The following is a 12500-nucleotide window of genomic DNA, read 5'->3' on the forward strand; positions in this document are numbered from 1 at the left end:
CTAACCACTCTGCCAGCTCGCTGCTTTATATGGCAGTGACATGTTATGAGACAAGTATGGCTGTTGCAATCACTCTTTTATTTCTCTCCTTTATGATATGAGGGGAGGACATAGGGGGCTGCCTTATAAGGGATACAACGGAACAATATTGAAGGTGTTGAAGGGTCAGTGCCTTTGAGGTGATATTAACAATGAATGTCAGAACGAAAATCATTTAACTTTCTTTAATCTTCTTCATAAAATACAACAATGGTTGGAGAAGTCGCTTCCTATGAGGAATTTCAGGCACAGTTACCATTTACCAAATTTCCATCAAATTCCAATGCTTTAGTTGACCCAAGGCAACAGTAGAAGACAACCTCCTTTCTTTATGTTTTCTGTTTTCTCTGCAAATAGATCCTGGCAAGTATTTGGCTGTTGCGTCCCATGAGAACTTTGTAGACTTATACAACACAAGCAGTTTGAAGAGGGTCGGCATCTGTAAGGGCTGTTCCAGTTACATTACTCACATTGACTGGGATAAAGAAGGTAAGTGCAGTACAAGCCCTTGTTTTTTATATTCTTTGTTTTTATGGCTTTGTGAGAGTGATAGGGGGTGGGGTGCACTCTTTGTTTGGTTTGCGGAAGGAGTGATATAAGATGGGACTTGGACTGAGTATTTCCAGGCAGCCAATGGAATTAGATTTTTATGAAAAAAGAGCAGAAGGAGGCAGAAAATCTTTTTTCCATTTCCAGTTACTTTTTTCATAATTAAGATTTAAAATCAAGAATTGTATTTTATTTTGTATGTAATAAAAAGATTTTTTAGATTCCAATCACACACACACACACACACACACACACACACATAGTCATGTTCTCTCTCTCTCTCTCTCTCTCTCTCTCACACACACATGCTCACACACAGTCATGTTCTCTCTCTCTCACACACACACACACACACACACTCACACATAAACCTCTCTCATCCTATTTGGTTTCGATTTTTTTATTTTCTAATGTTTGTTTGTTTTTTATTCGCCCCAGGTAGAGTCATAATGGTAAACTCCGGTGCCAGAGAACAACTGTTTTTTGAAGCTCCAAGAGGGAAACGATTTAACCTGAGACAAGCAGAAGTGGACAAATTCCACTGGGCCAGTTGGACGTGTGTCCTCGGCACCACCTGTGAGGGCATCTGGCCCAGCAAGGCCGACATCACCGACATCAATGCCACAACCTTGTCCAATGACAAGACAATGCTGGCAACGGCCGACGACTTTGGATTATTGAAAATATTCCAGTTCCCAGTTAAGGTAACATTCCACGTTTATTTATTTGCTTTTATCTCTCCCTATGTCCACCCCTCCCCACTCACACTTTGAAACCCCCCACCTCCCCCCTTTTTTTCTTAAGCGGGTAATTAGCATTTGTTTTATATTCTTGTTTTGTTGGTTTCAGTGTTTTTAAGGTTGATGAAGTACGGGTGCAGGCGAGGGTGTGTGGTCGAGAAGCTTGCTTCCTGACCGTGTGGTCTTGGATTCGGTCCCACTGTGTGGCACCTTGGGTTGGTGTCTTCTATTATAGCCCTGGGCCAACCAAAACTTTATGAGTGGATTTGATTGATAGAAACTGAAAGAAGTCCATTGTCATCATCATCAGCATCATCATCATCAACATCAACATCATCATTTTAATGTCCACTCTTGTATGCTTGCATGGGTCAGACAGAATTATAGGTGTGTGTGTGTGTGTGTGTGTGTGTGTGTGTGTGTGCTTTTGTGTACCTTTGTCTAGACATCAAATATTGGTCATAATTAAGCATTAGCATCATACAAGTTTCCAGTCTTCCATGACGAATGTGGGGATGTGTTACCTTGCTTGGAAACAGGTGAAAGATGGCAACAGGCAGGGCATCTGGCCATTGAGAATGTACTTCGACAAAATTTGTTTGACCCATACAGTCATGGAAAAGTGAACATTAGATTATGATGATGATGATGATGACTGTGGCCTCAGTTTTGGACAGGAACACCCCGGTCACAAATATATAGTGAAACCTGATGGAGGCCTTTATAAATAACATTAATGATATTCATATTTTAACCCCTGAATTTCAGGGTCAACTTGCTAAGTTCAAGAAATACACTGGACACAGTGCCCATGTGACCAACGTCCGATGGTGTTTCGATGACCAAAAGCTTGTCACCGTCGGTGGCGCTGATATGTCTGTGATGGTGTGGGCTGCCACTAATCCAGCAGCAAAAGCTGATGTCTGCAGAGGAGACAGTGATGACTCACAGACAGATTCTGATGAAGAAGGTATAAAGATTGTTTCTCAACCATTTTCTATAATTTTCATTTTTCAATTTCTTTGTTATTGCTGTGGTATTCATCCCACCATAAACTGCTACTATCACTGATTTATCTCCCCTTATTACAGGTTATGACAGTGACGTTGATCGAGAGAAGAACATGGACTACAGCAGCAAGATCTACGCTGACTCTCTACATCGGAGGGAAGGCATCAAACCCAACATGGTCTGTGCAAATGGAGACTTACACAGCAAGTATGTAGGGTCTGTTGTATTTTATGTGTGTGTATGTGTGTGTGGTCTTGGTTGTTGTTGTTCTTTGGCTCTATGTCATGACCTTCCTGTCTTTTAGAGATACAGAGATACAACATTCAATTTGTTTTTGCCTTTCCTAAGATGGGTGTGGTTTCAGAAAGATTTGGCTGTTATTTCTAGCAAACTGAGTGATCACATACAGGCTCTCCGTTGGTCTGTGAATGAACATACCTTTCCTTGTGACTCAAACCCCTTTGCACCCCCACCTGATTGAATGGCTACTCCGTTGCAGGGTCACCTACGGATACCGGCTGAGTGAACTGAAGCAACGTGAAACGAGGTTTTGTGTTCTTGAGCATAAAACAGTTTGTCAAGGTGTCATGCAGTGGGACTGAACCCAGAACCATGTGGTTGGGATGCAAGCTTCTTACCACATGGCCATGATGTCTGTGAATATATTGTATATGAAGTATGAGTGGTACTCATGAATGTGAGTGGTACTCAGGTATGATTGGCACTCATGAATGTGAGTGGTACTCATAAGTATGAGTGGTACTCAAGAGTACGAGTGGTACTCATTAGCACGAGTGGCACTCATTACTATGAGTAGTACTCATAGGTATGATTGGCACTCATGAGTATGAGTGATACTCATTAGCATGAGTGATACTCATTAATAATATGAGTGGTACTCATAAGTATAAGTGGTCTGTGATGAGTGAAGTCTGCCTTTCTTATTTGTAAATGTATTTTGTTATTTCTTTTATTTTTTTTTAATCAATTCTTCAAAACTTCTGCTGACTTCCTCCACCAAACTTGACTCTGGTTCCTTGTGGCCCCTTGAAGTGCAATGTCTGTCACTCGGAATTTGAACCCACCTCCTAAGGTTTTGCACAACGAAGCGTTGATGAACAGCAAGAAGAAGAGAACAGCCCCAGTGTCTGTGAGTTTTAGATTCTGTTACTACTACTACTACTACTACTACTACTACCACCACTACTACTACTACCATTACCATCACCACCACTGTCACCACCACCACCACCGCTACTATTACTACTACTACTACCACTACTACTACTACCATCACCACCACCACTACAAACTGTTGACCTATCAGGTCCTTCCTGTCAAACCATGTGGTGGTGGTGGTGGTGATGTTGAGGATTATTATTATGACGGTGGTGGTGGTGGTGGTGGTGGTGATGGTGATGATGATGCTGACAGTGGCTTTTTGTTTCGTTTACGCAGGGCCTCGTGTTGGACCACGTGCACGGTTACCGAGGTTTCGATGCACGCTGCAACCTGCATTACCTTGACGACAGCGGAGACGTTGTCTTCCACACTGCTGGAGTTTGTATTGTACAGAACATCGCAACTGGTAAGTAACACAAACATATATGCACACACTGACACACACACACATACATATATACACACATGTAAATACATATACGCACACTGACACACACACACACACATACATATATACACATACATGTAAGTACATATGCATACATAGGCACAGACACACACACATATGTATGTATATTTATGCATATATGTATGTCTGTATGTACAGATGTATATATGTGAGTATGTATACATGTGTGTACATACATGAGTACATGTATGTACACTTGTATGCATGTATGTATATGTATGTATGCATGTATGTATGTGTGTGTATGCATATATGTTTGTATGTGTGTGTGTGTCTTATGAAAGTGTATGCATTTGTAAGCATGTATATGTACAAGACTGTGTGTATGCATGTGAGAGAGTGTCTATATATGTGTGTATATATGCGCTGAGATTTGCAGCTATTTACTCCAGAAATAAAACCGTTTCTTTCTTCTGCCAGGAACCCAGAGTTTCTACACAGGCCACACAGATGACATACTGTGCCTGAGTGTCAACTCCCACCCGAGATTCAAAAACACAGTGGCCAGCGGTCAACTTGGTAACCCACCCTGCATACATATATGGGAAGCTTACAGTAAAGAGACTCTGTCCATTTTGGAAGGTGTTCACAGCAAAGGAACTTGCTCTTTGGATTTCTCCAGCACTGGACGGTACCTAATTTCAGTAGGTTTAGAATCTGAACACAAAATCGCTCTTTGGAAATGGCAAGAAGGTAAGATTTTGTTATAGACTCTGAGAAATGGTTTGGCATTAGGATGGGTGTCCAGTAATAGAAACCATGTGAAAGAGAGCATTGGAGTTTGATGCCATTCACTCTGACACACACACATATGTATATACACATTGATTGATGTACATACATTGCACACACAACTACATATCTACGTACATGCACATACACACACAATCATGGTGGAGGAACCTGGCTTAGTGGTTCGGGTGCTGGACTCATATCAGAAGCTGCAGAGCTTTGGCCCAGCGGTTTCTGTTAAAGCATCCGACCCACTGGGGGTTGATGTAATCAACTTAATCCCTTTGTCCTTGTTTGTCCCCTCTGTGTTTAGCCCCTTGTGGGTAGTAAAGAAATAAATAAACGACGACGATGATGATGCTGATTACTATTATTATTATTATTATTATTATTATTATTATTATTATTATTATTATTACATTTATCTTGTTATTCTTTCTTGTTGTAGGTACACAAGTTGCTTGTGCTAACGGCCATACTGACCGAATCTTCCGAGCTGAATTCCGGCCAGACTCTGACCATGAGATTGTTAGTGTTGGAGTTAAGCACGTCAGGTTTTGGACAGTGACTGGCAGCCAACTGGTCGGGAAGCGAGGAATCCTCACAAACTGCACTGATGGAGGTAACCCCTGTAAAATGCAAACCATGCTGTCTGTGGCCTTTGCAAATGTAAGTCTGTCCCTTTCCTTTGTGTCATCATCATCATCATCATTGTCATTATTTAATGTCTGTTTCCCATGCTGACATGGGTTGGAAGGTTTGACACGGAGCTGGCAAACCAAAGAGCTGCTCCAGGCTCCATTTGTCTGTTCCGACATGGCTTCTATGCCTGGAGGATCTTTCTAATGCCAACCACTTTACGGAGTGTACTAGGTGCTTTTTACATGGCACCAGCACCGACAGGGTTACTGAATAACCTGCAAGGCAAAACCCCACCCCACAGCCAGGAGGAGGGAATAATAGTGAGGGGAGAGGTGGCCTTCTGCTACTTGATGGAAGATTAGAGGTATAGAGGCACAGGGGTACATCCATGTATATGGGCTTGCTTCTGTCTCCTAAATCTACTCACAAGGATCAGCAACAGGGTTTGTGGTAAAAGACACTTGCCTAAGGTACCACTCACTGGGACTGAAACCAAGTCCACATGGCTGTGAAGCAGCTTTCTTAACCACACAGCCATACCTACATGATGATCATCATCATGAGGGTACTGGGTGCTTTTCACATGCCGCCAGCCAGAGTACATTTATGAATCCCTGGCACAGGTGCTTTGTAAGTGACACCGACACCTGAAAGGACAAACCTGTTTGTGTGGAAGACAAGGATTTTACTTGGCTTCATGTTTCTCATCAAGTCCAGCAAATCTCTGCATCTCCTGGTCCCTCGTCATTTCCCCAGTGGGGCCCAGCATCTGAAGATCCTTCTCACCACTTCGCCCCACATCTTCCTGGGTCTACCACTTCCACAGGTACCTGCCACAATTAAAGCTCAGAACTTCTTTTCACAGCTGTCCTCTGCATCTCCAATACAAAACCATCTCCACGTTTGTTTCACCCACATTTTTATTCTATTTCAGAATAGCATCACCTACACAGGGGCCCTAAGTGGTGACGTCTACGTCTGGAAGGACCACACTCTTTTACGTCTGGTAATCAAGGCACACACTGGGCCTGTCTTCTCCATGTTTACCACCATTAAAGATGGATTAATTGTAACTGGTGGCAAGGAACCCCTGTAAGTATAACCGATGCAACCATCTAAAAAATTCTTCAAGATACAAACCGAAATTCCTTGATAAGATTTTTCATGTTGAAGAATTTCAATTTGTCTTTATCTTCTTTTATCTTTTACTTGCTTTAATCATTGGATTGCAGCCTGTATGTCTGTGCCTATATGTATATGTGTATATAAATTATATATATATATATATATATATATATATATATATATATATATATATATACCAATCGCGAGACCAAACATCCATGAAAGTTTTATTCGAATCCAGCCAGGTTCTTAAGATGTTTTCTACACGGACAAACAATCAAATACGACTGAAATTAATACCTTCGACTTAGCGAAGGCGGATGTCATAAATATTGTATCTTTTATACTATGAGAGGAAGATTTCAAAATGTCAGAAATCTTTTTGGAATGGAATGGAAATTTTTCTGTATCGAAGGGAGGTAATAGGACAAGGGAAGTGACTCTAACTTTTACATCAATTTTATTTCATATAAATGACGTTATTAAAACGATGTTACTATGAAGATTGCAATTAAGAAAGTTTTATTTAGTATACGATCGAAGCCTGATCCGTTTATTTTATTGTTGCCAATCGAAGAATTTATTTTAATGGTTTATTAATTGCAAAAGTTAATTATTGGTTAATAATAGGCCAGGTGTGGTTGTGTGGTTGAGGAAGTCGTTTCTAAAACGTGTGATACATTTACCTGTTTGTCTTCTCTACATTTACCTGTAATATCTTTTACATATTTACAGTACAGCTGAAAATGGTGCAGTGAAGTTGTGGGACCAAGAAATGAAGAGATGTCGTGCATTCCCTCTTGCAGATAGTGGCAGTAAAATGATTGTAGTAAAATCTGTTTGTCGGGCCAAGGTAAAGGCACTAATCCAATCCCTGCCCACTCCACCGTTTTCTTTTCCCAACTTCCAATCTTCAGTTGTCTATTTTGCCTTTATTATTTTATTCTTTTATTTCTTCCTAATGCCAACCACTTAAAAGAGGGTACTGGGTACTTTTTCCGTGGTACCTACAATGCAGCTCATAAGTTTAAAATCTTCCTTTGATTGAGAGGTGGGTCACTCTATACTAAGAGAGAAAAAGTCTAAGAAAGAAAGAAGGAACCAGAATGGAATGTCTTCCAAAATTACCATATTCTTTACTACTCTAGGTACAAAGCACAAAATTTTGGGGGAGGGGACCAGTCGATTAGATCAACCCAATATGTAACTGGTACTTAATTTATCAACCCTGAAAGGATGAAAGGCAAAGTCGACCTCAGCGGAATTTGAACTCAGAACATAAAGACAGACGAAATACCATTAAGCATTTCACCTGGCATGCTAACGTTTCTGCCAGTTTGCCGCCTTCCAAAATTACCATATTTGATGGCATATAATACACACTTTTCTTCCCCAAAAATGTCTCTGGAGAACTCCACCCTGATCTCTTATAAACTTCGGTGCACTAAATTTTTTCCTGAACATGCGCTATTGAAACTGAGGTGCATTTGATAAACCTGTGTGTCTTTTATACCATCATATATGGTAATTACTTCTGTTATTTTGACGGGATTCCAAGAAGATTCAGTCTAAATATTTAAAAATACTTTTAATTTCTGTACTGTGCTTTGTTTTTTTATTTTCCATTTCTCTCAGAGTAAAATTCTTGTTGGAACACATTTGAATAACGTATATGAAATTACCGAGAAGAATGGAATCACAAAAGCCTTAGTAACGGGCCATGGTGAGGGCGAAGTATGGGGCCTTGATGTTCATCCAAAAATCTCCTACTTCATTACTGGTAGTTTTGATGGAACTGTCCGAGTCTGGGACCTTTCAACCAAAGTAAGTGCTTGACTTTCTGGAAACCCTTCGAGGTCAGATACCAAAGGACAAAAATAGATATACATATATATTTGCATGATTGATCGCTAAACCTTTTTCTATTTTCTCTTCTATTTTCTCTCTCTGTTTATTTCTGTGTTTCTTTCTGCTGAAGAGCGTAGGCTCGAAATGTAAAAGACTTTATCACCATCCCAAGCGTTAAACTTATAAATCTGTTTGCTGTTTACACACCTGGCATCGTCTTTTGTTTTTTTGTAAATTCTCACTATATATTTGCATATGTGTTTATTTATACGCGTAGTTCTGTTATCATCCCTACCATCACCATCATTATCATCATCATCATTTAATATCTGTTTTCTATGCTGGTATGGGTTGGACAGTTTAGCAGGAGCAGGCAGGCCAGAGAACTTCAGTGGGCTTCAGTTGTCTATTTTGGCGTGGTTTCTCTGGCTGGATGCCTTTCCTAACACCAACCTCTTAGAGAGTGTACTGGGTGCTTTTTATATGTCGCCAGTACCCCTAAGCTCACAAGACAAAGACCTTGCTATTTTTGCCAATTTTTTTTACAGAATCAGAATATCCATAACCGAAAACGTGGGTTTCCATTTTCAAAAAACAGTTGGCAGGCGGGCTTACGTCTCCGCCATGTGTGCCTCTCTCTCTCTCTCTCTCTCTCTCTATATATATATATATATATATATATATATATATATATATATACAGAGAGAGACAGAGATTATGATGATGTGTAGGCGTTGGTTATGTCTGGTCAGAAACTTAATCATTGCTTTCACATCTATTATTGTTCTTGATAATACAGGCAACTTGCCAAATCTTCTGGCTGTAGGCAGATGGATTTTTTTTCTGATGTGGGGTAAGATTAATGTTGGTCAGCATGGTGATGAAAAGAAAAAAAGAAAAAAGCCTCGAATTGAAATTCTTTGAAGTGAAACTTAGCGCAGTTATCTCCCTTTGAACAGTTCCTGTTCTACAAATCCAGACGTTTCACCGATTCTATTATGCTGAGGGACATATTTGAATCCGTAAGAACATCATTCGTTGTACAGTTCTACATTTAAGAGATGAGGAATTATGTACATTATTTACATAAAAACACCATCCAAACGTATCCGATACCAGCGCCGCCTTGACTGGCTTCTGTGCCAATGGCACGTAAAAAGCACCATCTGATCACGGTCAATGCCAGCTCCTCTGGCCCCTGTGCCGGTGGCACGTAAAAAGCACCCACTACACTCATGGAGTGGTTGGCGTTAGGAAGGGCATCCAGCTGTAGAAACACTGCCAGATCAGAGTGGAGCCTGGTGCAGCCTCCTGGCTTCCCAGACCCCGGTCGAACCGTCCAACCCATGCCAGCATAGAAAACGGACGTTAAACAATGATGATGATGATGATGATGATGATATATATATATATATATATATATATATATATATATATATATATAGGCACAAGCAAGAAGCTGTGTAGTAAGAAGCTTGCTTCTCAACCAATAGTTCCAGGTTCAGTCCCACTGCGTGGCACTTGGGACAAGTGTCTTCTGATATAGGGTCGAACAAAGCATTGTGAGTGGATTTGGTGGATGGAAACTGAAAGAAGCCCATTGTATATATATATATATATATATATATATATATATATATATATATATATGTATATATATATATATATATATATATATATATATATATATATATATATATATGTATGTATGTATGTATGTGTGTATGTATATATCTTTGTGTTTGTCTCCTCATCACTTGACAACTGATGCATTTTTACATTTATATATATATATATATATATATATATATATATATATATATATATATATACATATACGCTCATTCTTCTAACCATTTCATTTAGGACTTGAAGGCTAAGCTACATGTTGGTCCCGTCCGAGCTGTAGCATATAGTCCTGCCGGGGACTTGATTGCTGTTGGCCTGAAGAACGGAGAGTTTATCTTGTTGAACAGTGAGGATATGAATTTCTGGGGAAAGAAAAGGGACCGGTCAGCTTCTGTCAATGACCTCAGGTCAGTGGAGTATTGATTTTTGCCTTTTGTTTGTTTTCTTTAATTTATTTTGTTTGTTTGTGGATGAGTAATTTTTCGTATTTTCTCTTAAATTTCGTCACCAACAATGCTATCACCACTTCGACAACTACTACTTGTACCACTGTAACTTATGTTACCATAAAATGACTTTTGTCTTATTGGGATCCAACCCTGGGGCCTTTTTAACCATTCATCAGTCATACTATGCCTACTACCACCACTATCACCACCACCACCACCACCTCAACACCACCACCACCACCACCACCACCATCACCACAACAACCACCACCACAATCACCACTATCACCACCATCAACACCACCACCACCACCACCACCACCACCACTCCATCTACCAAACAACTGTTGCCACATGAGGAGACCCATTCTCAACCCTCCCCCTTGTCACAAGCTGCTTCTCCTTGTTTTGCAGGTTCAGCCCAGACGGCAGGTTCTTAGCTGTGGGCACTGAGGACAAATTCGTAGACTTCTATGACCTGAGCCAAGGAAAGAACCTTAGTAGAAGTGGGCTCTGTAAAGGGGTCCCTGGCGCCATTTTGAAGATGGATTTTTCTGCTGATAGTAATTACATTAAGGTAAGGACAACCACCTGGGCACTACTCCCATTTTCTTTCACGAAATACTGTCTCATTTGGCTTGCCGGGTCTTCTCAAGCACAGCATGCAAAAAGCACCACTCAAGTCTGGTTGATGCCAGTGCCGCCTAACTGGCCCTTATGCCGGTGGCATGTAAAAAGCACCCACTACACTCCTGGAGTGGTTGGCATTAGGAAGGGCATCCAGCTGTAGAAACTTTGCCAGATCAGATTGGACCCTGGTACAGCCTTCTGGCTAGCCAGCCCTCAGTCGAACCATCCAATCCATGCCAGCATGGAAAGCGGACGTTAAACGATGATGATGATGATGATGATGATGATGATGTTGCTAACCTTGTTGGTCTTTCAGAACAATCCTTTCTGTATGCAAGTGTGTGTCTTTTTATACAGGTTGGCACCGAAGCGTATGTGGAAAAGATCTATACAGTACCTGGTGGCAAGCTGGTTGATAACCGTTCTGTTACCGATTCCATTGTATGGAGTTCCTGGACAAGGTAAAGTACACACCTCACAATATTGACAAAGTATATAAATTATGACATAGAACATAACTTACAGGCTGTGACAAATGGATTTGGATAAACCAATTAATCAATTATCTAAGAATCACTTTAGAATGGTATTTAATTAGTTTTTTAATTAGCAACATGACCATTGAGGCCACAACAAAACTTGAATCACCCCACCTAAACCGACATCAATAGATCTATATGTCTACAGTAAAAGCTTCAAAAATCGTTGTTGTATCTTAAGGACATTGGTGAAGCTTGTACGAGTTTAAAGAGATTATTAAAAATGTGCCATTAAAAGGACAATGTTTTGTACAAGTTTCACCTTTGGTTATATGATCTATATTTACATATTTTCTGGGGGTTTTGCTTCGTTTTAAATTTAATTTGGGTTTTGTGTTTAGTTTGAAAGATTCTTGATATGAATTTGTGTGTTGAAACATATTTAGTTGTATATTAGGCAGGTCATTATGCCAATAATAAACACATGCACTGGTTATGTTTCACTTCTTTTGTTATTATTAGGGAATTAGTAAACTATTTAACCAATTAAGTAATCAGTTTGGTTGATTGATTGTTCAGTTAAAAAAAAATCATTCAGTTAGGTTTGTTGAAGTCTTTACACTGCCATTCATGACCTCATCAATGACATGTCTCGCTCATTTGCATATGTGCTTCAGGTCTATTTTTGGCTAAATATAACTGATTGAATGGTTAATCAAATAATAAATTAGTCAATTGGTTAAATTGTTAACCAATTAACAAATAAAGAAGTGAAACAGAATCAGTGTGTGTGTGTTTGTTTATTATTGGCTTAACGACCCTCCCAAGGTACAACAAAAATTATATTTCTGTGTTAAATAAGCAAAAGAAACATTCCTTTTTTCCTATTTTTAGTATTCTTGGCAAAGAAGTATTAGGAATTTGGCCAGAAAATTCCGAACGAGGGGACGTGAATTGTTGTCACCTTTCAAGTTCA

General features: G+C 39.9%; 1 protein-coding gene across 1 annotated transcript in view; it reads left to right on the plus strand.

Annotated features, from left to right (window-relative positions):
* The window catches only part of LOC106872105 (echinoderm microtubule-associated protein-like 6), a 39652-nt gene that overhangs the window by 21796 nt on the left and 5356 nt on the right, over positions 1-12500 (plus strand). The window contains exons 20-34 of the mRNA XM_089359234.1: positions 397-528; positions 1027-1292; positions 2097-2298; positions 2420-2546; positions 3393-3489; positions 3798-3927; positions 4411-4683; positions 5171-5391; positions 6299-6456; positions 7225-7342; positions 8125-8313; positions 10204-10373; positions 10830-10992; positions 11403-11506; positions 12419-12500. The exon at positions 12419-12500 is cut by the window's right edge and continues 72 nt beyond it. Of these exons, the coding sequence (XP_089215360.1) occupies positions 397-528; positions 1027-1292; positions 2097-2298; positions 2420-2546; positions 3393-3489; positions 3798-3927; positions 4411-4683; positions 5171-5391; positions 6299-6456; positions 7225-7342; positions 8125-8313; positions 10204-10373; positions 10830-10992; positions 11403-11506; positions 12419-12500 (2432 nt within the window). The remainder of the gene's footprint in view (positions 1-396; positions 529-1026; positions 1293-2096; positions 2299-2419; positions 2547-3392; positions 3490-3797; positions 3928-4410; positions 4684-5170; positions 5392-6298; positions 6457-7224; positions 7343-8124; positions 8314-10203; positions 10374-10829; positions 10993-11402; positions 11507-12418) is intronic.

The sequence above is a fragment of the Octopus bimaculoides genome, chromosome 11 (assembly GCF_046866305.1).
Source record: "Octopus bimaculoides isolate indiv1 chromosome 11, ASM4686630v1, whole genome shotgun sequence".
In the NCBI taxonomy this organism is placed as follows: Eukaryota; Metazoa; Mollusca; class Cephalopoda; order Octopoda; family Octopodidae; genus Octopus; species Octopus bimaculoides.